At 40.8% G+C, this 25,984-nt stretch overlaps 1 protein-coding gene across 3 annotated transcripts in view; it reads left to right on the forward strand.

Moving 5' to 3' along the window:
- The window catches only part of NMU (neuromedin U), a 405,214-nt gene that overhangs the window by 301,919 nt on the left and 77,311 nt on the right, over nt 1–25,984 (forward strand). For all 3 annotated transcript variants that reach the window (XM_085643295.1, XM_085643297.1, XM_085643296.1), the window contains one exon: nt 18,343–18,383. In XM_085643295.1, the coding sequence (XP_085499421.1) occupies nt 18,343–18,378 (36 nt within the window). In that variant the 3' untranslated portion in view covers nt 18,379–18,383. The remainder of the gene's footprint in view (nt 1–18,342; nt 18,384–25,984) is intronic.

Genomic DNA, 25,984 nt, shown 5'->3' on the forward strand with positions numbered 1-25,984 from the left:
GTGAGGAAAAACATCGCTATCACGCCGTAGCGGCATTTTGTACAGTATTGTGGCTTCCTCGTTATTTGGTCTTGTGATAAGCCTATATATAAAGATAACTATCTTTGATAACTACCTGCGTCGTGTCCCTTTGTAGTGTTCCTCACTGTATTACTGTGTATGGTCATAGATGCATAACACACTGCCTCTGAGATTAGCCTAACTGCTCGTGCTACATTACCACAGGGTGTAGCAGGGGTTGTCAAAGGGGTGCAGCCCTTCACTCTGACTTAGAAAGAAGGGTCCCTGCTTGGACAGTGGCCATCCACTGCCAACCAGAGACCCCCATTTCTAGCACTATGCCTGGGCAGAAAGGGAATGTGTTAGACCCCTCTAATTTACATGCAATGTGAAATCCCAGGAAATTACATACAGGACATGGACATTGACCTATGCACAGAGCCATGGTACATAGATGTGAGACAGTTTCAATGCAGCCGAGGGGAGGGACCTACACAAGCGCCCCCACCTCCTGGTCTTTTCAGACATGGTACAGCACTGAGAGGATTAGGTGTGGGAGCCCATTAACCCATGTGCCTTTCAGCATATTATCATGGCTGCATGGCCTGGCAAAGCTACACCAGCATAGGGTAGGGGCCTGAACTCCATTAGGCCTCGCAACCATGGTCTAGTGCTGCAAGGTCCAGGAGAGGGGCCCCAGGATAGGGGGGCCCTCTACCATTGACCTCACAAAAATAGTGTAGCAATGGAAGCCCAGGGGAAGGGTGTTCCCTCGCATGGACCACTCCACCATGATCCACAGCTGCCTAGGCCATAGGAGTGTTGTCCCATCCTTTGGCCTCACAGCTATGATTTAGTACTGCAAGGCCAATAGGATGTAGACTCATTGCCCTGGGCTTCACATCTATGGTCTGGTGCTGCAAGACCCAGGGAAGGAGAGTCCCTTCCCTGGGCCTCACAGTCATAGTCCCCAGCCATCACTGCAAGAGACAAGTAGGGTGGCCAATTTTCCACTATCACTTCACAGGACAATTTATGCCTTTTGATAAACACTGCACATGTGGAGATACATTTTGTGTACAGAGACTTCGGAAGATGTTTGTTGGGGAGCAGGAGAACTAAGAGTCAAATAGAATTTGGGGATTTCATTCTAGATCCCTCCTCTAAAACAGGTCATGTAAAAAGGTAACTCAGCTGGAGATTGAGTTTATCGAGTGTGATTACTCTTCATACTGTATTTGAGTTTTAATCCCTTTACCACCTTCTGGAGTAAGGCTTGACTGCTCGCAATTGCAAATTTTGAGCAACAAGTTTTGAAAATGAACTCTGGTATTCTTTTTTTAATTTCAAATAGTTTTTAACAAGAAAGTACAAAAGAAAAAGGAAATCATAATACAAGAAGATCACAAAAAAGATTGCGCTTTCAACAGTACAGGTAGAAGGATGATGTTTGGTTATCAGGTCTTACTGTTGACATACATTGATAAAACATACATGTTTTACCTTACATTTGGTATCTTCAAGATCTTTTTAGATTGTAGGATAGTTATGTGAAATAGTCCATTTAGCTCAGGCAATAACAAGACCTTGGGTGCTGTTGTGCAAATTGCAACTGTGAACTCCTACCTTTGTAATATTAAACCAGAGAAATAGTAGATTAAGCGCGAAAAGGAATAATAAGGAGAGGCCCACGCAGAGCTGGAGCATAGGTGCGAGACCAAGGCCAGGGGGGACACTGGAGCGAGACCCAATGTTGGTGGGCTGAGTGCAGGGCCCTGGGCAGCCTAGCGCCAGCTCTTACTACACATTTGTTAACATAATAGTATTATCACCCATGTAAATTTCTGTAATTAACTACCTTCCTTCTAGATCATTTATCAATGTTTTAACCTTCACATTAACACATTTCTTTAAAAGAACCAATAACTTATTATGAATAACAATTCTCTAGTTCTGACCCACACCTTTAACCTTGTCTTCTTCGACATCAGTTAAGTCTGTTTCTTGCAATAAACCTAAGTCACCTTCAAGTGTTTTAATGTGATCTAATATTTTCCTTCTTTTAATTGGGATATTCAGATAATTGATATTCCAATTGACTATCAATAGGGTTGAAATATCTTGTGTATCTTCAATTTCTTCAGATATTAAAGACAATCTTAATGATACCAATGTACTGTAAATGCATATTATAAACAGTAAAGAAATTAATAAATACATGGACAGTACATTTTAGTATTTAGTGCCCATCTATAAAATCTAAATGGTAAAATGATTTGAAAAATGACTTGATGTGTCATTAAATTAGTTAACAAAAATGTTATAAAAATATTCATATTGCTAAGCCACCAGAACGTATCTGTAAATCATTGAGTGTGCACTGGAATGTGCTTTACCCCTCAACTCACACATCTATATAAGTATTATAAGAGTGAAATATTTAAAACAAAGTGCATCTAATACATTATAATATGTACAGTATGATATATAGGGCTTGATTACGAGTGAAGGCGTTATTTATCGCCCTTAATAAATAATGATACCACAGGGTACATTATTTATCGGGTGCAATAAATAACACCGATTACGGGTGAATGGAGTAAAACATGCAGATTTGGTGTTTAAGGCACCAAAATCCACATGTTACAATAAATACTGTATGTTTAAACTTCAGCATGTTCAACCTGCTGAAATTTAACAAAGGTTGAGGTATTTAATGCATCCGATAATTTTTGGGTGCATTGAATATCTTCAAACTTGATTTCCAACCCATGTGTAAACAGGAACTTATGCATAGGTCGAAATATTACAAGCCACTTGTAATCAGGCCCATAATTAATTATTTAGAGCATAGTTAAAATAGCATTAAAATTGGTGACTGGCCACCCTGAACGAGCCAGCTAGGAATACCAACAATCCCAGCCTTTCAGGAATCCTTTACTAAAACTCTGTCTTGAAATCCCCCACCTCATGCCTTCAGTATGATCAAACCTAACTATGCAGACTCACTATAGCACTGAGGACAGATATATGACAGGATTCTGCAATCGCAAACCTTGCAATTTGCAAAATCACAGCTTTTTTTGCATTGAACAATACCCATTTTTTGAGTCCGAAATCTTTTTCCAACGTTTAAAATCAGTTTTTTAACCCCTACCAAACTGCAATTTGGAAGAGGACAAAGCCTACCTAAACATTTGCTTAGTGCAGCCATATGTAAATATATTTATGCTATTATGTTCACATAAACAATTAAACAAACTATTTACATTCCAATTACTAACACTAAAATATGTTTACAGCAGTTGAGCATTAGATGTTCCTAAAAATAAATCAAATAAAACTTCTAGGGATCTTATTCTTATCATAATAATCTCTGTCTTAATCAGTCTTTGCTAGCACCATATTCATTCGTTATAATTACTCTTTAGTTTGATTAAAGTAATTGCCTAGTAAAAGTTACAAGTAATAAGGATCGATTCCATTTGAGGAGTTACCACTGCTATTATTTTGACCCTAAGCAGTAACGTGTAATGAAGCTGCTGCCACTTCATGTTTCTAACCGTGCTCATGTTATACTTAAGCAAAAAAGAAAAATAATATTTTGATAAAACACTAAGCGATTCATGAATATGTAAGTATATAAGCACCAAGATTATTAGGGAGTATGTGCTTTTATGATTACATATATTTTTTAACTAATTCCTAAGACTATTTGCTTTGCCTCCTACAGAAAAATAGTGGATTGAAATGTATTAATTAAATCTGTGTTTCAGAGAGGTAAATCACTCTTACTACCAGGCAACACCCTGCCCCCACAGGAAATAGACAAATCTTATTAATCAACAGTTTATCAAAAAAGTTTAGCTTTCCATAATGTTCCAAAAGCTAGATTGAGGAGTGACCAATTATTTTGTTGTTCTGTGGCTTATTTTGCTTTGAGAATAAACTAAGTTGCATTACCATTAATGCCTCTGACAGCGTGCTGGTACTTACAACGCAATCTTTTAGTAAAGTAGTCAAAGATTTTTCCCCATTGGTCTTATGGACCTTTGTTGGTTGACTCGTCATTTTTTTGGTTGACTTGAAGCACTGGCAGGGAGAGGACATCAATAATAAATTTACAGCTTGTGGAGCCAATGCGACTCCACAATAAAGACCAGGAATCACCAAGTATGGTTAAAGGGATTTTATTTTGGACTACTAATCAATCCAGTACGTAAACTGAATAAAAACATGTTCAAGAGATACAGCAATGCAGCAGGTAAGCTTAAATATCTCAGTAGAATGAGCCATAATAAAATAAGACACAGAATAGTGACAGCCACAATACTAAAGAAACACCTCAAAGCAAACAGGTGTTTGCCCTCTCTCTTGAAACTCCCCTTCTCTCTTCTAAACATAGATCAAATACAGGACCTTCTACCCAATATTCCTATTTAGGGAGCAAAGAAAGTGTCAGAATGTTTTCCAAGACTTCTGTAGAAGTCTTGGAAAAGGAAATATTTTTTTAGCCTAATGCTTCACACTTGCAAGAAAAATGTAAGCAGATAGGCCCCTCTCCAAGTCTAAAGGGAATCTGGCTTTAACCTGTAACAATACTGATTAAAGTAACAGGAGATTCAGAAACATTTTTATCTCCTTTCACACCACTGGGAACCAACCAAATCGTTGCTTAAGAGGAGCATCTGCAACATCCCTTACGTTTTCCATTGCATCGAAACTTGGACTGTATTCCGCAGCTTTGAACTTTTCTCCGTCCTGGTACATGAAGGACAGAAGGCATCTTTTGACCATTAATTCTCCACTGTCACTGCCAAGTTCTTCTCTCCAAGCCTCACTATCAACAGTCTAATACAAACAATAAGCCTTTCTCTAACTAACGAGAAGCATGATAATGCACCTGCAAAGAATACGCTGACAAGGCTAAATGCATTTGACTTGAGGCCTGTAGTCATGTTACGTTAACTCAGCAAGCAGTATGAACTTCAACTACATGATTATACATACACACATATTTTCTCAAAAATAAGTGTAATACGTGAGTAAAAAAGTGCATGATTACATGTTCAACTGAATTAGGATACTCGTATATCGTATACAAATCTTTAACGTATACAAAGATTACATTTCATTAATACGTTTAAATGCTTTCCGCACATTAATGAAGTTTAGGCACACGGGAAATATAGTGTCAGTTATGAGTATATATTTGTGACGAATAAAGGGTGAAGCCTAAATTCTGCTGCTCCACCACTATGAAATTGAAAGTGGGCTCAGTGATCAAGACAGTGTCTGTAAGACTCTTGTTCAACAGGGCTCATCCTTACATACAAAAGAGGCAGTTAGTTGATGCCTTGTCTAAGTCCCTGCTCACTTGAAAGTGAGGAATCAGTATGGCTTAAAGCTCCATTAATAAGTGGTATGCAGTCCAGCTTTCCAAGTCGTCCAACATATATCTCAGCCTTCTATGCTGCCAAGTTGAAAGACAATGGTGGCAGCAGGTGTGATACAGTGCAATGCGTCCAGCATCTATTGAGCAATTTTGCAAATGTGTTTTCCTCGTGCCTTTCACAAGATTGAGGCAACCCCTTAGCAGCTGAGGTGTTCGCATTCCTAGCCAGTCCTGACGTTTGTTGGACCTAGGGCGTTGGAGCCCTGTGAGAGGCCAGTTGGCCTGGGGCCAGTTTCAGTGCGTTGTGCCCCCGATTGAGGTACACTATTTTTATGCCAATTCTTTCCTAAGGTGTTTATGCTTGTGATGCCTACTGTAAATGCCTATTGTGTAATGTGTGATGCTAATGAAGTTTGGGCCTAATGTAGTTGTATGCCTAAGGTGATTCATGCGCAAAGTGGTTTATGCATCCTCTGTTTTACATTGCAGGATATCATGCTAAGTTCCTAACTTTACCAGTAGTTACTGGTTGTGCGCTACATTTCCTATTTGTGCTACATTTACAAGTGGTGATTTGTGATGGTTTTGACAGAGGCCCCATTGGCCCTGTCGTGTGTAAATAGTCCCCTGTGAATATTGCCTAGTGCCAGTTGGCACAGTGTATATTATGTGATTATGTTTCTAATGTATTTCTGACAATACAAAGGCTATTTTTATATATATCCAACAAACCAGTAGAAAAGGGTCTAAGGGAAAAGTATTTTATGACCTGCCCAAGTTCTAATCCCCTATTCAAACTCAAACACACAAAAAGAGAACTGGGGGTCAAACAAAAGAAGCACGTAAAGAGATGAACACAAATGCCAATAACCAATTGTGATACCAGATAGGCATTAAGAGCAGAGCAAGGATTTCCATCAATCTACCTCTCAAAGTAGAGCAAGGATATGAGTCAGTCAAGCTCTAATGATCAATATCATCATTTGGTCATCCGCCAGAAATAGAAAGTCTGTCCCTTGATCAAGAAGGACTGCTTCGCTGGCAAGCTCAGTTGCTCAGAGTAAATGCCTTAGCGGGACCATAACAGAAGAAAGAGAAGGTGTGCTCATGTCAATAATGGAAAAATCCTATGTGGTGCAGTGCAAAAAGTAAATAGGTGAAAAGAATTTAAAAAGGTTGTGTGGAGAGACAAACTACTCTGAAAGATACCACCCTCCTCACACCTAATAAGAACGGTGCAGAAAGAACTCTAGCAGTAAACCCAAGTGACTGCTATCTGTAGGTCGACATGTTTCAGCCATAAGGGGAAATTCCACACAGCTTTCTTCGGGACCTGTCTAAGTCACACACAGCTACTGCATACACACTCTATTCAAATTCTAGTGTGAAAAAACAAAAATGTGGGTTGGGAAGGTGATGTAAGTGCTCAGTGATATCAACGTTGCCTCAAGGGCAGACACATATAATAACAGCAAGTATGCCTAGCAAGTATGCACTTAGTTTGTTTAAGGCTTCTCACTGGTTTTTATTGAATTGAAATGTGTCATGTTGGGCTGAGCATTATGCACTTTTCTAGGCATACTTGCTGTTATTATATGTGTCTGCCCTTGAGGCAACTTTGATATCACTGAGCACTTACATTGGCTCACTGTCAAAGACATATACTTTTTGATATGATTTGAGTTTACACTCGAGGTTATGTGTAAAAATTTAGCATTCCCTCTTAAATGATCAACTCCTCGCTCTTTTTCATTACAGAGCGGGGCCTCATACACCTGAGACAGGTTCCAGGGAGGTGAGGTTTGATCCCTGATCATGATGGGTAAGCCACAGGGATTCTAGCTGACACAGAAATGCTTTTCTGTTTTTTTTACTTTGAAGCACAAGGGATGTACGAGATGGTTATTATAACTGTTCCGTTTTTCTAGGTGACAAACGCACCCAGTGATCGGAGGACTAGTACAGAGTGAGGTTGTATCACCTTTCCAACCCACATTTAGTTTTTTCACACTAGAATTTGAATAGAGTGTGTATGCAGTAGCTGTGTGTGACTTAGACAGGTCCTGAAGAAAGCTGTGGGGAATTTCCCCTTATGGCTGAAACATGTCGACCTAAAGATAGCAGTCACTTGGGTTTACTGCTAGAGTTCTTTCTGCACCGTTCTTATTAGGTGTGAGGAGGGTGGTATCTTTCAGAGTAGTTTGTCTCTCCACACAACATTTTTAAATTCTTTTCACCTATTTACTTTTTGCACTGCACCACATAGGATTTTTCCATTATTGACATGAGCATACCTTCTCTTTCTTCTGGTATGGTCCCGCTAAGGCACTTACTCTGAGCAACTGAGCTTGCCAGCGAAGCAGTCCTTTTTGATCAAGTGACAGACTTTCTATTTCTGGCGGATGACCAAATGATGATATTGATCATTAGAGCTTGACTGACTCATATCCTTGCTCTACTTTGAGAGGTAGATTGATGGAAATCCTTGCTCTGCTCTTAATGCCTGTGTGGTATCACAATTGGTTATTGGCATTTGTGCTCATCTCTTTACGTGCTTCTTTTGTTTGACCCCCAGTTCTCTTTTTGTGTGTTTATTTTTATATATAACCTTGTGTGGAGTTCCTTTTGTGGTGTACCTAGGGTGTTGTTGCTGGGTGCATGCGCAAACACTTTACACATTGCCTCCGAGATAAGCCTGACTGCTCGTGCCAAGCTACCAAGGGGGTGAGCAGGGGTTATCTTTGGCGTGTAACTCCCTTGCCCTGACTAGAGTGGTGGTCTCTGCCTGGCTTTGGCGCAAGCCTTAGCCAACCAGAAATCCCATTTCTAACAGCTATTCATTATTATAATAACATATTTGACCCAACTGTGACTAAGATCATAGATGGGTTGGGGCACGCAATATGAAAAGCCCAACATGATCATCCAAAGAAGCTTCAAATTATCTGGGTAGGAGATTTTAATACAGAAGTATGTGATCCTAGAGTGCAGGCCTCATGTGGTATTTGTTTGTGATGAGGTGGATCAGCCCTTACACATTTAAACGCAAAAAGAACAATTGATGGACAGAATGCAGAACAATGTCAAACATTCATCCCAGTAAAGAGATCCGGGCCTCAATCCATTGTTTTTTTGCTCACCATGCCATTCCAGTTAGGACCCAGCCATATGCAAATCAGTCTTGACCCTGCTCCTACTAAGAACAGTCCAGCCCGAACTACCAGGCCAGGTCCTCCCTGGACTGGAAACAAGCATCCTAGGACCGGTTTCGGGCTTTCAGCCCTCATCAGCCAGCATAGCTTTAGACTCCAGTGGCATGGAGCGCACGGGACCCACGTCTGGGCATTACCTGTCCCACTCGGGGTGACAAACGCAAAAAGAGCAATTGATGGACAGAATGCAGAACAATGGCATTCATTCACCCCAGTATAGAGATCTGGGCCTAAATTCATTGTTTTTTTGCTCACCATGCCATTGCAGTTTGGACCCAGCCATATGCAAGTCAGTCTTGACTATGCGCCCAATGGGAACAGGTAAGTAACTTGTTTTTTTCTCCAGTATTGTATCTTTTATAGATTCACATGCTTGAATCCAACTAATTAGCAGTATACCAGCAATAAAAAAAAAACAATGGCGGTGGGTTGGTAAACTATCCCACCATGACATAAAAGAGAAATACCATAAGGCAAGAAGTAGAAACTTGAAATAATTTGCATAAATACCTGTACATATAATGCAAGCAAAAAACAATGGCAAACAGAGATATAAAGAAAAAGGAGGCTAATAGCAGCATGCCTTAAGCAAAGAGGCGATGAAGTGCAGCTATATCTGCCTTCTTCCAACCGTCGAGGCAGTAATACTTCGTGAATGTGTGAGCATTTGCCCACGTTTATGCACTGCATATGTCAGGTAGAGATGAACCCGCAAACAGGGTTGAAGCAGTTGCTACCTTCTTCGTTGAATTACCCTGCATCTTTGCAGGTAGAAAATCGCTGAGGTGACCCAACAAGCAATACTGGCCCTTGTCAAGGCCTGTCCCTTTCTAGGCGCAGAGAAGGATATCAGTAAATGAGAGAATTTATGGAAAATCTTTGTTCTTTGCAGATAAAACTTCAAGCAGCGTTTGATGTCCAATGAATGGAGAGTTTTCTCCGCTGCCGAAGATGGATTAGGAAAGAACGTTAGTAGGATTATAGGCTAATTGAGATGATATGTCGAAGGCACTTTAGGTATGAAGGAAGGATTAGTACGCACTATAACCCTGTCTGGCAGGGACTGGAGATATGGTTCTTTTATGGTGAACACCGGATTTTGCTGATACCTCCATCTGATGTAATGGCCAAGAGAAAAGCCACCTTCCAAGAAAGATACTTTAACTCCCATTTGTGCACTGGTTCAAATGGAGGTCGCTTAAGCTGCAACACAACTGTATCTAGCTGCCACAATACTGGGGGAGGTCTATCCAGTGTATAGGCCATAACGAGACCTTTCATAAATTATATGATGAGTCTATTGGACCACAAGGAAGATTGATCCGAGCGTTTTCTATATCTGTATATCAAAGCAAGGTGAACTTTTAATGGAAGAGTGCGAGAACTCTGCTTTGGCTAGGTGCTAGAGATAAGGAAATACTTCCTCCGGTGACGATAAAAATTAATGCAATGAATGGGTAATACACCATCCGCAAAATCTCTTCCATTTTGCAGTGTAGCACTTGGGCGTGGAAGAAGCTTCTGCAGTATTGTTTTTCATTCTTCAGGTAGGCTCAAATTTCCAAATTCAGCGAAGTGAGGAGCCAAGCCGACAAATGAAGATAGGGAATTTGCGGATGAACAACTTGGCCCTGGTTCATGCAAAGAAGATGCTCCATTGGAAGAAAGAGAATCAGAGCACACTCTGAAAGGCGATGCAGCTCGGTGTACCAGAATTGCCATGCCCACACGGGGGCAATGAGAATCAGCTAACACGGCTTCTGCTTCATTTTCTGAAGGACTTAAGGGATGAGAGGAAACGGAGGGAAGGCTATGTGAACATCCCAGCCCATGAAAACAGAGAGGCATCTCCCCACGACTCCGGTTGAGGATTTCTGCTTGCGAAAAAGGTGCACTTTTTGATGAGGTACTGATGGAGCGGGTTACCAGCTCGGGTTACACACACATACCAAATACTCACCAGGGCCCATAACATTCATACAGATAAGCTAGTAAAAACCTGCTGTCATCAATTTTGAGATTTTACCTGTAATGTGATATTCACCTTTACCAAATCTTACCAACTCAATCTTCCTGTCAATAAATTTCCTCTACTCAATGAATCAGGTTGCTGAGTTAGTTTAAGGTAGAAATTACATTTACTTTCGTTCGAAATGACCACAAACTCAAAACGTTTTAAAATCTTTATCTAATCAATAATTTTGTGAGTCATATTCAATTACAGTCAACACCTTCTTCCTTCAAGAAGAACTTAAAATTCAAATAAAACTAGTCACAATAAAAAGATCAATGATGACAGTACCTGTAAAAAGGGAGGAAAAGAGAGCAGGTACAAAGACAGGTTTCACAGAATTATATTTACCTAAGGTGATAGATGAACCCAACTCCTTGAAGATGGGCCAAATGGAGTCCACCGGGACAGGTGGCAGACTGAGGATCAGGACAGGTTCAGATCTGGGAAGGTGACCTCTTCTAAGTGCAACACCAGCATCACACCCCTCTCTGGTGCTACTCTCCTCGAATTTCTCTTCCGAAACCCCATCTCTAGATGATTGGATTATCGATCAGTATCTTGGTCTCTCGAGCAGGGTCTCTGGCATCTGCAGAGTCTGCGACAGCGTCTCAGACAGAGTCTGTGGCAGAATACGTGTCGGGTCTGAGTCTGACAGACAGGATCTCGCTCTGACTTTATGACGGGTCCGAATCTGACAGTTAACTAACTAACTTTACCTCAATTATACTATTCTGTGTTCGTATACCACCCCCAAAAGTTTCAATATTCGTGTTTTCCCCTATTCTGATTGGACAGGGCAAGGAGGTGAGTTCATCACACCATACTAAAAGTAATATTTTCTCTTTGGACCATTGTTCTATGTTTCCGCCACTTAATTTACTTTCCCAAAGCTTTATTCCCACCCGCATTTCACGTTATGATCAATATATTTTGAAACATTATTCATAATTTCGTCCTTTGTCCGGGTCAATAGGTTGAGTTCTCAGGCATCTCTGTCCAGTGTGGCCTTGGCTGTGTTTCAAGTTGTTCCATCATGGTTTCCGGCAAGTTTTTGTGCGCCTGCGCTCTGGACAGGTGGGTAGGGATTTCAGTCACCCTCTGAGGCCCGAATATGAACTATTAATAAAGTCAGAAAAAGACACGTTAGAATGCGAAAATAAACAATGTCACTGAATACCACTTATCTCTACTCTATCCCCATTTACTTATTTTAATCTTTCGCATTCGTTTTTTAGTAGAACTTATAAGGTTTAGTTTAAGCAATAGCATGTGCATTATCATGTGAGTTTCAAGCGGCCATATTAAAGCTATTGCGCAGCTGCAAAGTTTCCCCCCAAGCATAGAAGGCGTCATACTACGTAGATGCAGGAGACGCATGCGCAATGAAGTTCCCGCGTTTTTGGCGGCTATTTTAAGACACTCGGGTTACTTGTTAGTAATACACATAGGAAAGCTTCCCATAGATACAGTATGTCATGTATAATGCAATATTAGTATTTACAAAACATATTGGTTATGTGATTACATGTTATTTGAGAGGATTGCATACAACATCACAACATGGAGCTTAGAGGGTAAGTGCCAAGCCGCCCTCCTCTCAACATTCATCAAACCAAAAAAGGCTTGGCATCCAGAGGATTCACAATTTTACTTAGGACCTACACCTCTAGTGGGAATAATTATCTCCCCGATTCTTAGAACTGCACTGTCGCTAACTCGTGTTCCACCGCAACCAATATCTGAATGGGCCGTCTCTCGTCCCCGCTGGTTGCGGTGGAACACGAGTTAGCGACAGTGCAGTTCTAAGAATCGGGGAAAGAGTGTTCAACACAACCCCATTTGGTATAGTGGAGGCTGGTACGAATGCCCTCGTCCTCTACATGCCCTTCCGCAACACAAAAGTATTTGTCCAGTGAGGCGAGTGATTGAGACCCTATGCCCTGATGAATTTGCCAGAACAATGATAAGTGGCAATGAAACATGTTGGCCTTCCTTATAAAGGTTAGCAACATCGAGTGCTTTTATTTTGAGTAGACTCACTAGTTTGAATAAAGAGGGCACCCCTAAGTGAGTTTCTAACTCTATTTTAAATATTGCTTGGAACATCTGGTTCTTCGCAATACACAGGGTTCTTCTTTCTTTTTTCTTTCAATGGGGACAGTAAATTCTCTTTCTTGATCTGTTCCTTTTCTTTTCACTGGACACTAGTTTCCTGACTCCTGTGAGTGGGCAACCAATGATGATAAAACGTGGGCATACTGGCGAGAACCGGCTGGTAGCCTCCCTGGTGTTGCGTACGTGAGGTGCCCTCTCACTCTCACTTCTATTCTTCTGAGTTTTCCTGATTTGGTGACTGTGGAGGAGTGATTATCAGGCAGCGGAGGGTTGTTATACAGGTTTTTTCAGAAATTAACGAGGTCTAGGACTACATTAATTTGGATATAATACCAGAGACTGGGTGGAGATAATTATTCCCACTAGAGGTGTAGGTCTTAAGTAAAATTGTGAATCCTCTGGATGCCAAGCCTTTTTTGGTTTGAGGATTGCATACAAGCAAGTTTCTTTAATACGAAACTTTGCTCCATCAGTACATAGCAACCAATTCTAATGTTGGCTAACACCAGGACTGGAAGACCAGCACCTGGTCATTCAGTTCCCATTTGTGGCATTGCTTGGACACCCTGCTGAGAGAGTCAGCCCACTCGTTGTGGTATCTTGGCACGTGTTCCACCCGCAAGGAGATGTCGTTGGCAAAAAGCCACTCCCAAATCTGTTGGGCTTGGAGGGAATGCACTTGAGATCTTGTGCCACCTTGCGAAGGTAGAACATAGTGGTAGCAATGTCCGTCCGGACAAGAAATGAGAGCCCTGGATTCGTGGCAAGAAGGCTTTCAGGCCTAGGAATACCGCCCTGAGCTCTAGAATGTTTATGTGGCATTTCGACACCTGCTTGGACCATTTGCCGTGAATTTGCAATTCCTTGAGGTCAGCCCCCCCATCCCTTCATTGATGCATCCGAGGTCATCACTAACTGTGGCACAGTGTTAATGAAGGAGAGGCCCTGTGTACATTTTTCCTTGGTCCTCCACCAAGACATTGCAGTTTTAATTGGAGCCGAAATGTGAATCATGTCTTTGAATGACCGTATGGATTGAATCCATTGCACATTGAGCGGGATGCACGAGGACATTATCCCCAGCATGGACTTGAATTTTCTCACAAAAATTGACCTTTTTGATGAGAGAAGCCATGTTTTCTCTTGAATACATAATACTCTGCGAGATCCGTGTTAAGGCATGCCCCCAGGAAAGTCGGAGATTTGGAAGGAATGAGTAATGATTTTTCCAGAGTGGGACAAAGCCCTAGAGACTGAAAGAGAATCCAGCAGGCTTGAGTGGAAGTTTTGGCTGCTTAAAACGCAGGAGCTTTTAATAGCCAGTCATCCAGGGAGGGAAACACCTGGTGATCTGAACGTCTTATGAAAGGAGCTATGGGGGCCATGCATTTGGTGAAAACCCTGGGAGTTGATTTTACACCAAAAGGAAGCACCTTGAGTTGATAATGTGCCCTGTCACTTCAAACCTGAGAAATTTTCTATGCTTGTGGTGAATGAGAATGTGAAAATTAGCATCGAGGAGATTGAGAGAAAACAGATAATCCCCTTTTTCCATGAGAAGAAGGATCTCCTGTAGAGAGAGCATCCTGAAGAATCGATTTTTTAATGAACTTGTTCAGCATTCGGAGGTCCATGACCTGACTCCATTTTCCTGTTTTCTTCTAAATGAGGAAGAAGTGAGAATAAAATCTCTGATTGCGTTGCTTGAGGGGTACCTCCTCTATGGCATGTTTGGAAAGGAGTGATTTAATTTCCTTCTAGTGATCGGGTAGATGACGAAGCAGAACTTTCCACGGTGGGGCGTTTGGAGGGTGCTGAACGAATTCCAGGGTGAAACATGCTGGAATATGGTTAACACCTATGTATCAGATGAGATTATCTTCCATTTGTGGAAGAATTTTGAGAAGGCGGAATCGAATTGCTGTGGGAATGTGATGACAGGGGCCTGGTGATACTCATTGTCTCCTGTTAGAGTCCTGAGACCTTCCGGCAGATTGCTGTCTCTTACATCCTGTTTGTCTTAATTAGTTGGGACTGTGCAGTGTTGGATCGGAAGGATTGTATGGTTGGTAGGTATTCTGTGAATAAGTCTGGAACTGCTGTTGGAATTGCAGTCGAGATGTATATTGCCCCCGAACTATACCTTGAAAGGACTGGAAGCGGCGTTGCTGGAGAGTGGCAAGTGGTTTTGCTGAGTCTGTGTCAGCTTTTATAGACTGTAGCGCCTCATCTATGGCTTGCCGAACAGGCACTCCCCTTCGAAGGGTATATCAAGTACTTTGGCTTGTCCTTCAAGACGAAAGGTAGTCGCTCTCAGCCAACCCTGGGGATGCAGCACCGCTGCTCCTGCCATCTGGCAAAAGGCAGTAGATGACACATCCATGGCAATCTCGATGAGCTCCGAAGATTCTCTTTCTCCTTCCGACAGAATATCCTTCGCTTCCTTCTTTTATCCACCGGAATATTCTCCAACAATGAGGATTTGTCTGACCACATCTGCCTATTATATCTTCATAAGATAGCCATGGCATTGGAGGCCCTAATGTAGGGGGCCGTCAGAGCAGAAAACCTTTTCCCTATGTTGTCGAGACAGCGACCTTCCTTATCAGGGGGAGCAGAACACTGGTACAATGAGTTTTTGGCCCATCGTTGTGCACATCAGTCAGAGTCCTTTACAGCAAGGATGGGGATTTAACGGAATTCCCTTCTGAAGTGGGGGTTAAACCGGGGTGTGTCCTGGCGCCATTTCTTTTTTTAGTTTATATCAATGGGCTAGGAGAAAGTCTATATTAAGTGGGGAAGGATATCTCATGGGCTAATTCATGTCAAATCCCTGTGTTATTATAGCCAGATGATGCCGTCCTCAAAGTAAGAACAGTGAATGGCCTAAAAACTTTGCTTGATGCTTTTAATGTTTATATGAATAATTTAGGACTTGAGACTAATTTTACTAAATCGTTGAGAATGAAATGTGGACCAAAATAGCTAAAAGAAGAAATGTTTTACTTGCAGGTGAAGAAATCAGAAAAGTCCCTCATTTTACATATTTATGAGTGCCATTTGATGTGGATTTTAATTGAAAGTTTTTATTTAATGTCAGAGCTATGCAATTTCAAAAGTCAATTGTTTTTAGATCTGCTAAGAGACTAGCTCACAAGCCAGTCAAATAATTGCTTTCTATTTTTAAAAGTAAATGTCTAGCAGTTGTTTCTTTTGGGGCTGGAGTTTGGGGATACATAAACTGTAATTCGCTGCAAGGAACAGAAAATAAGCAGTCGAGACTGGCATTAAACGCTGGTGAGGGGTCGAGAGGGGAGGGTCAGAAGCAGGCAGCCTTCCTCCCCTCCCATGCCAATCACAACGCTGCTTTGTGATTTGTGGGGACGCCACCCAGCCAGGGGTTTACGGGGAGGCCATTTTGTCCATGTAGGCTGCATTGCAGCCTACATGGAGAAAGGGCAGAGTGCGTATGACTGGTTTGGGCAGCCCCAGAGGGCCGACCAAACAGGCATTGAGCCATCAGGAGTGGTCACACCAGTCCTCTGCTGCGCACAGAGCAGAATTCGCCCACCGCAACCAAACCCTTCTGCTTTCTCGCAGTGTGAGAAGCAGAAACATAAAATGGTAGTAATTACAGAAAGCAGTGGGGCGACGCTCCTCCACCCTAGTGAATGAGCTGCCCCTGAAAATAAGTATATAAGGAGATTGCTTGCTTTGGGTAAAAATCTGGAATAATCCAGAGGCACATTTTTGTAGAACAGTGCTAAAAGATTGTATGAAACTGGACAATTGTGTAGATATACCCTGGTTCAGATTCATCAAAACAAGCTTTCCCAGGATGGGCACCCTGGAATATTTTATCTCCCCAGATACTCTTAGCGATATTTCAACTGCAACAATTAAAGCACTTTTTACCAATGCTTCGAGCTATCCCGGCTTGCGATTAATCCTGCTAGGCAGATGGAGTTATATCGACAGCCCCAAATACAGCCTGCTTTTTATTTGCAGCTAAGCCTGAATGAGTTTGGGGATACATAAACTGTAATTCGCTGCAAGGAACAGAAAATAAGCAGTCGCGACCGGCATTAATCGCTGGTGAGGGGTCACGAGGGGAGGGTCGGAAGCAGGCAGCCTCCCTCCCCTCCCCATGCCAATCACAACGCTGCAATGGCAGCTTTGTGATTTGTGGAGACGCCACCCAGCCAGGGGTTTACAGGGAGGCCATTTTGTCCATGTAGGCTGCATTGCAGCCTGCATGGAGAAAGGGCAGAGTGCACATGACTGGTTTGGGCAGCCCCATAGGGCCGACCAAACAGGCATGGAGCCCTCAGGAGTGGGCACATCAGTCCTCCCCTGAGCACAGAGCAGAACCCAGCAACCAAACCCTTCTGCTTTCTCGCAGTATGAGAAGCAGAAATATGAAATAGTAGTAATTACAGAAAACAGTGTGGCGACGCTCCTCCACCCTAGTGGATGAGCTGCCCCTGAAAATAAGTATATAAGGAGATTGTTTGCTTTGGGTAAAAATCTGGAATAATCCAGAGGCACATTTTGTAGAATAGTGCTAACTGATCGTATGAAACTGGACAATTGTGTAGATATAGCCTGGTTCAGATTCATCAAAACAAGCTTTCCAGGATGGGCACCCCTCTTAGCGATGTGTCAACTGCAATAATTAAAGCACTTTTTACCAATGCTCCGAGCTGTCCTGGCTGGCAATTAATCCAACTAGGCAGATTGAGTTTTATCGACAGCCCCAAATATAGCCTGCTTTTTATTTGCAGCTAAGTCTGAATGAGAGCTAAACATTTCTGCTGACTAGGTTTCGATTAAAAACAATACATTTTCTGGCAGGTTTCCCAGCCAAGGGTACGTGGTTACTCTCACTCCCACCTTGCCCATGTGATGGTACTACATATCAAAGCACGAAGCATTTTATCTTATTTTGTACTTTTTATACTCAGCAGAGAAGGCAATTATTTTGTCCGTTATCATTAGCATCCGGGATTAGGTCTCATGAGTTTGTGCTGACTTATTTATTATCCCTAGATAGCATAGATGTTATATAAGGAGTCCTAAATTATATTTTTAACTGTGTTTAGGATTCGCAGCAAATTATTTAGATTGTGACTGTTTTAAAGTGTTCTCGTGGATATGTATTTTAAATTGTTTTTAATGCCTATTTATTATTCTGTGTGGAAGTGTATATGATTTTATACAATTTTTTATGGCTCAGTTGAGTCAAATAAAGTATTTTTGATGATAATGACTCTTCAACTTAACCTTTTCTTCCTCCTTAGCATAATTATATGGTTATATCTTTAAAAATGATTTGATCACGTAGGAATGCTTTCAGCACATCCCAGATCATATTAATCGAGGCAGTACCCTGATTTGTTTTTGTTTTTTTGTTTTGTTTTTTTTGGTAAACCGGGACAAGTTGATTGAAAACAGTATATGAAACATTGTACTTTAGTGTTTGGTTGCCGATAGTAAAAAAATGTTTTTTTTAAAAAGCAGAGAAAAGTATTTTATTATGTAGTTAGGAAGCTTGGGTTTATTTAGAAACTGGCATATTTCTTATACTCACCTTATGTTTTTTGCAGCCACGTAATGGAAGGAGATCTGCAGGCTTTCGCTAAAAAAGGTATTTTTTCATGTTTTTCATTAAAGCCGATGCTTGAAAATCAGATCTCTGTTAATGGTGTCATTTTTTAGGTAATTTCAACGAAAAATGAAATGGATGCATAAAGTAACAGTTCTTTGGCAGAGACTAAGTGGATTTGTCTCCAAAAAGATGAATTACTCAAAGTTATTATATCAGTCATAGAGTAGCAGGGTAAATATATTATTTTTCTGATTTAAAATGAAACCTTGCAATTCCGTGATGGCGTCCAAAAAATGGTACTGAAAGAATGTACGCTGTTGTTGAGCTCAGAGAAATATTTTGTTTGTTCATGGTTATGATTAATCTTAAAAGCAACTGCTGGACTGTTTTAGTTCTCAAAAGTGACTGAACTGTGTAAACGACATTGGGATGTTTTGGGGATTTTTTGTAATTCTAAGGATGTTAAAATAAGTATTTTTAAAATAGCACTTTGAAACAGTTTATGGGCGATGTAATGACAGCGAAAAGGAATATGGCGCTCATTAGGAGAACAGGGGTGATGTGCACAAAGCAGCTTTTGTTTTGCATGTCAGCTGAGGATAAGCATGTGTCTGGCTTATTTTAGGAATATATGTTGTTTGGTGTTTTTGTCGTAATGGCGTTTTGGTGGTGTGACACGTTTAGATGAACAACAGATAACACACATACAGCCACCGGTACACACTCGAACAATACACACAGAAGCACATATGAACACGAAGACAACATACAAGCAGGCACACATGCAGTCAGATCACAAATACGAGAAAATGCATGAGACTTGAAGGGATGGATTTATGACTGTGTGGACGGACACATAGATGAAAAGATAATTACATGGATGTGGCATGGACAGCACTGGATATGTTACTACAACGATGTGTGTGGGCGCATAACTAGATGGATACAAGAATGGATTCGGGTGGAGGATGAATACATGTGTGTGAGTTGAGTAGATGGATGAATGCATGATTGTAGGTGGTTAATGGATGGATGGATGGGTATTAGTGGACAAACTTATAAGTTCAAGTTAATGGGTAGGGACTGGTTGACTCTAGAGGATGGAAAGATAAACATAGCACATACTCTGAAACACGGAAACGCTGAACAAGTACTGCCTCTGAATGTAATATTCTCTGGGACGGGGTGCATTAATGCTAAATGTTCTAAGTCACGGGTGTATTTGAGAAGACTTGCATTAGCATGCTACATGGTTTGATGTGCAATTAATAGGATATATATGTCAAATAAGATATATGTTCTGATATATGGATCCAATTAAACAATATCCACTTCAGAATGCTACATGTTCTGGCACATGGAAGCATTTAACAAGAAGTGCATCTGAATGTCACACTGTCTGAGGCACGGATGCAGTTACTAAGGTGTGTATCCGAACTCTACTGCCTCACTTCAAAAAGATTTTGCTTTGACTTGCCCTTGTAGTACTCCTAAATTCAAGGATTAAGCCTGTAGTACTGGTGGCTTCATGAGTAAGCGAGGAGTACAACAATAGTAAGCCACATCTACTCAGATGCGCAACACTCATTGGCATGAAACGGTTTCAGTCCATCCTCTTGTAGAAAAAGACTACATAGAAGCCATGACACTTTCCAATCACTAAATCAGTAGTAGAGTGGATCACTGGTCCTGGGAAACCAGGGTATTGCATGGTTAGTACTTTGTACTGTTTAAGAAACCCTCATTCACGTTTGGTTAAGGATCGGGATTAGCGGTATATCTTGATTCTCCGCTGGATTTGGTATTAACGTGATCGCATAATCATTGGGTTAATCCAATGCTTCCTCCACCCGGAGGCTTTTACCACTGGTAATCACAGTAGTGATCGTGAATAAAAAAGGTGAGGTGATTGTGGTGAGGAAAAAAGTTGTTTAAAAATCTCGTAAAGCCAGTAGATTTCTTTATTAGTACTGGATTCGGGATAGGTTAAAAAGAGTTTTTTAGTTGTGCACGTATCCGACTTATTATGGTCAAGTGCACTTTTTAAAATTGTGTCCAAAAAAGGTCGACATGTTTCAGCCCTCGTCAGCCCCTAGGGGTCAAGTGGGCTTTCTTCAGGACCTGGTGCAAAACAGAGTGACCTTAACTACAGGCACCCTTGTGGATGTGCAGGAATATTATTTCCTTCTTGGTTGCACATTCAATCTGGTCTCCTTCGTTACAGGCCACAACGGGTACTCTAGGGGGGTCGCTTCACGCTCTCTTTGGCGTCGGTCTGTGACCTGTGCTGACTCTGCCTCCTAGGACCCGACCGGGTCCTAGGAGGCAGAGTCAGCACAGGTCACAGACCGACGCCAAAGAGAGCGTGAAGCGACCCCCCTAGAGTACCCGTTGTGGCCTGTAACGAAGGAGACCAGATTGAATGTGCAACCAAGAAGGAAATAATATTCCTGCACATCCACAAGGGTGCCTGTAGTTAAGGTCACTCTGTTTTGCACCAGGTCCTGAAGAAAGCCCACTTGACCCCTAGGGGCTGACGAGGGCTGAAACATGTCGACCTTTTTTGGACACAATTTTAAAAAGTGCACTTGACCATAATAAGTCGGATACGTGCACAACTAAAAAACTCTTTTTAACCTATCCCGAATCCAGTACTAATAAAGAAATCTACTGGCTTTACGAGATTTTTAAACAACTTTTTTCCTCACCACAATCACCTCACCTTTTTTATTCACGATCACTACTGTGATTACCAGTGGTAAAAGCCTCCGGGTGGAGGAAGCATTGGATTAACCCAATGATTATGCGATCACGTTAATACCAAATCCAGCGGAGAATCAAGATATACCGCTAATCCCGATCCTTAACCAAACGTGAATGAGGGTTTCTTAAACAGTACAAAGTACTAACCATGCAATACCCTGGTTTCCCAGGACCAGTGATCCACTCTACTACTGATTTTTTGATATATTGAGACAAGGAAGCTGAGTGGACCTAAGCCCCTTCTTTCTCCCTCCTATCTGATTTTTGAACTTTCCAATCACTGCCTGAACCTCCGACAAGGTATGGGGTAGCAATGCCCCCCTGCCAGCCAACACTTTCCACTCCTTCCTTCACACACCCTCCCTCTACCTTACAACAGCCCCATATACACTTTTATCAAAAAGTTTATCTGCAAACTTGTATAAGCTGCTTAGAGTAGTTGATAAGTGTGTGTTAAACTACACAAGAAATAGAATAGCATGCAATAGCATATAGCATAGCAATAGAATAGCATGCAAAATACTGCATAGTAAATCCAAGCCCAAACAGTAATTCCTCATTCTGACGGGATTAACTCATAATTGCATGTTACTGGAGACATATGGAGCATACATGTGAGTGTGTTCAATAGCCACCAATGAACTAACTTAACTTCAAGAATTCACTAGGGATGATGAAGGCTCAACTCATATTAAATAGCGTATGTCTGTTTTCTGTGCCATCATACAGCAATCTATTCCTGAGTTGTTGTTTTTTTCAGAGAAGTATTCTACAGTGTATCAGCAATTAAAATAAAACCACACACTGCTATGCCATCAGCAGTTACACTCAATTCCTTTCATGTACCTTTCACACTCACTAGCACATCTTTTACAAACAAGCAATGGCAATGTCAACCGGTCTCATTTGACTACAAATGGAAGGAATGGCTTGGGAATAGAGTAGAGGCTTTTTTTTTACAAGTTTTTACTAGCAAAAGTGCAAACTGTGTTGCTGTTATACACTGAATTGTTTTAGTAAGTTAAAGACTTTTAAATTATTAATATATTTAACATCTCTTTCCTGTAGTGCACTTTTCTTTGTGCATTTTTAACAGTCAAGCTTCTGGCTTTTCCAATGCTTGTTGGCATTGGCATGTGAACACATGCATCAAGATTCATGCACACGCATGGCTGGCAACCTTAAAATGGGCTTTCTGTTCATGAAATCCAATTACAAGATGGCTGCTAATATACACCCATGTTTGTGACGCATACTCCTGTTTGTGTCATGATGCGTGCACATGCATACATTACATAAGTGTACAGGATGACCATTTTTAATTTCCCATTGTATCATAGTAACTAACCATGTTAAACCATGATATAAAAAAAAGTGCAAAAAGAATTGTATCTGAAGTGCAAAAAACGAAACAAGAGGCCCAGCAGAACAATACCAAAACAAGGGAACTATTGAACTTAAGGAACTTAAGCTGGGTGTTGGAAGTGGATTTGTGATGTGGTTATTCGCTGTCTAGCTAAGAGGGCGTTAAAGTTCATGCAGAGAACGGACACAAGGGGATAAATATTTTGATACATATTTTCCCACGGTTAGGGCAATAGCCTCTTCAATACTTGCCTACTATTGAATGTCACAATAAATATCAGAAAATATGGGGAATCTGGATGCAATAATGTGGTATCCTCGGGGAGGCGGATGGAGGGTGTATTTAAGGATCTCTAATGTGGTCAAGCGTATTTAAGGAATAAAGTACCCCCTGCCGTACATTATAAGGAATTTGCAAGTCACAGAGGAGTTCCATAATCATATAGAGAAATGAGGCCGATGGCCGAGTTCCTTTATAAGATTATGGACTTTTGAGGTGACTTGCAAAACCCTTATAAAGTACGCCAGTGGGTACTTTATCCTATATAATACATGATCACACCATCACCTTTCCCACAAACCACTTAAAACCTTGGTGCGTAGCTATTCCATATAAAAGAGCAAGCATGCTTGCAAATGGGAAGAATAAAAAGCTGTACTGACTTTTTTTTTTTTTCAGTTTAAAGAGGATTTTATTGAAGAACGAAAGAAGTTGCAGTACAATAATAATATACACTTGTGATAAAAAATACAATGTAAAAACATTTCAGAACAATAGGAGAAGTAGAGAGAAAAAGAGAAAGAAGAAAAGAAGGAAAGAAAAAGGGATATCATCAAAAACATATTACAGCAATATATTAAATAAGTGGCAGTATAAAGAAAAAATATGATTTCATAATACGGGAATTAGTATTTAACAAGGGATAGCACAAATTGGCAAATTACATACATTAATACTATCAGAATTATTAATAAAAACAAGAACATCAAGGAGGTTTAGGTACTTCCTCCCTGCAGGGGTTATGTAAGGGAATGGATTGGGCAGACAAATTTAGAAAAGAAGTAATGGGTAGCCATAATAAGTCCCTTTTAATCGCAAGGGAAATAGGGTGGACATATGCTCTATCTAGCCTATGGTTATAACAAACCCCATACCACCATGCTTGGTAGGAAATAAGGGATGTATCCTTCCAAGCTTTCGTGATTTGTTGAAACGCCACAGCAAGAAGGAGATCAACAATAGAGGTATCAGTGTTGGAGGAGGACCACAATTGTGAGAGACTCCCAAGAAAAATATGAGAAAGAGAAAAGGGGAAATTGGTAGAAAAAATGGAATTGATTTGTTGCCAAACTTTGCCCCAAAAAAGGTGAACAACAGGGCAAGTAAACAACATGTGTTTAAGATCAGCCACTAAAGCCGAACAGGACCAACAGATGGACGGGATAGAGGGGTCAATGTGGTGTAGTTTGGATGGGGTGATTAAAAGTCGATTGTATATAAAAAATAGCGTTTGAGTTGTATTTGCCGCTCTAGACGATTTCCTTAATTTGATCCAAATGTTATCCCAGGTAGTAAGAGGAAAACAATCCTCTAAATCCGATTCCCAAGCACACTCTACAGCAGATTTCACTTGATTAGCAGACGAATCACGCAATTTTATGTAAATTTGAGAAGCAGATGGAGAGGAATGCAAAAATGGTAAGGAAATGAGAGAAGAATTATATTGAATGGAAGTATCCGTAAGAGCATCAAAAGTAGCTTGAGCCGCCGATTTTAGTAGAATATATTTAGGGTAAGAAGAGAGGGGAAGAGAGAAACGATCCTGAAGAACAGAAAGGGGGATAAAAGAACCATCGTGAAAGAGTTGATGAGTCCATTTAAGACATATAGATAGCCAATCACTCCAAAAAATAGATCTATTTTTAATCTTGATAAGAGAGTTATACCAAATAGGGGATTGTAAAAAACGAGCACGGTCATCCAGGTTATGCAAAATAATAGGTTGAAAAGTCTTGCAAACATGTTGAAGAATAGGAAGAGAAAATTTCTTTGGAGCTTGTGACAATGAAACAAATTCTTCAAACGTAAAGGGTTGAAAAAAGGAAGTCTCAACCTCTACCCACAAAGGACAAGAGGAGGGGTCAGGAGTATGATCAGAAATAAAAGAAGCAGAATGAGTAAGAAAAAAGGAAGTATGGTATGACGAAAAATCTGGAAAATTGACACCACCTAAGTGTTTAGGAGATTTAAGCCTAGAAAAAGACATTCTGGCAGTCTTGTTTTGCCATAAAAATTTAGATAATACGGAATAAATATTCTTGTAATAAAACTTAGGAATGTGAACCGGAAGATTCGACAAGAGAAATAAGACTAAAGGCACCAACATCATCTTGATAGAGTCTAATCTACCCCACCAAGATAAGAACAAAGGATGCCATTGTTTCGTAGAGGCAGTAAGAGCTGTTAATAAATTTTTAATGTTCAACGCCACTGTGTCCTTAATAGAAGGTGTAAACCAAAGACCAAGATATTTGATTTTGTTCGGGCTCCAGTTAAAGGAAGAAGTTAAGAAATCGGCATGAAAACAGAATTTATTAAGAGGAAGGATTTCGCATTTGTCTACATTAAGCTTATATCCAGACACTGATGCATAGTTCGAAACTTCTGATAAAAATGCCGGGAGAGATGTATGGGGATTCGAGAGAAATAACAAAATATAATCTGCATATGCAGAGATCTTTAACTGTGTAGAACCATAAGGGAAACCAGAAATATCAGCGTTCATACGAATTTTAGTTAAAAAGGGTTCTAGTGCTAGTATAAATAGGAGCGGAGACAGCGGACAACCCTGTCGAACACCACGAAGAAGAGGAAAGGAAGAGGAGACAAGGCCATTGGCTAAAATAAAGGACCTAGGAGAAGAATAAAGCATTGAGACATAAGAAAGAAACTTAGGGCCGAAACCAAACCAAGAAAGAGAGGAAAAGATAAATTGCCAGTTGACTCTATCAAAAGCTTTCTCAGCGTCCAATGCAATAGCTGCCAATGACGACTTATGGGAATGAGATTTACTTAAAACATTAAAGAAAAGACGGGTATTGTCAGATAAGTGACGTCCTTTGATAAATCCACATTGTTCTTTGGCGATTAATTTTGGAAGAATTTTTTCTAAACGAAGTGCAAGGATCTTGGCAAAAATTTTGTAATCTAAATTAATTAAGGAAATGGACCTATAATTCTTACAGAAGGTGTGATCTTTACCATCTTTGGGGAGAAGACAAATAAGGGCCTCCTGAAAGGTACCTTCAGATTTTTGGGATGTTATAAAGGATGAGAATAGTTGGTGAATTCTAGGAAGAAGTAAGGAGGAGAAATGGGAATAAAATTCTATAGTAAACCCATCAGGGCCAGGGGCTTTACCCCTCTTTAGAACTTGAATAGCCTCCAGAATATCTTTGTGAGTAATGTCAGCCTCTAAAGGGGAGAAATCAACCTCTGAAGAGGAAGGTGG

The sequence above is a fragment of the Triturus cristatus genome, chromosome 2_2 (assembly GCF_964204655.1).
Source record: "Triturus cristatus chromosome 2_2, aTriCri1.1, whole genome shotgun sequence".
In the NCBI taxonomy this organism is placed as follows: domain Eukaryota; kingdom Metazoa; phylum Chordata; class Amphibia; order Caudata; family Salamandridae; genus Triturus; species Triturus cristatus.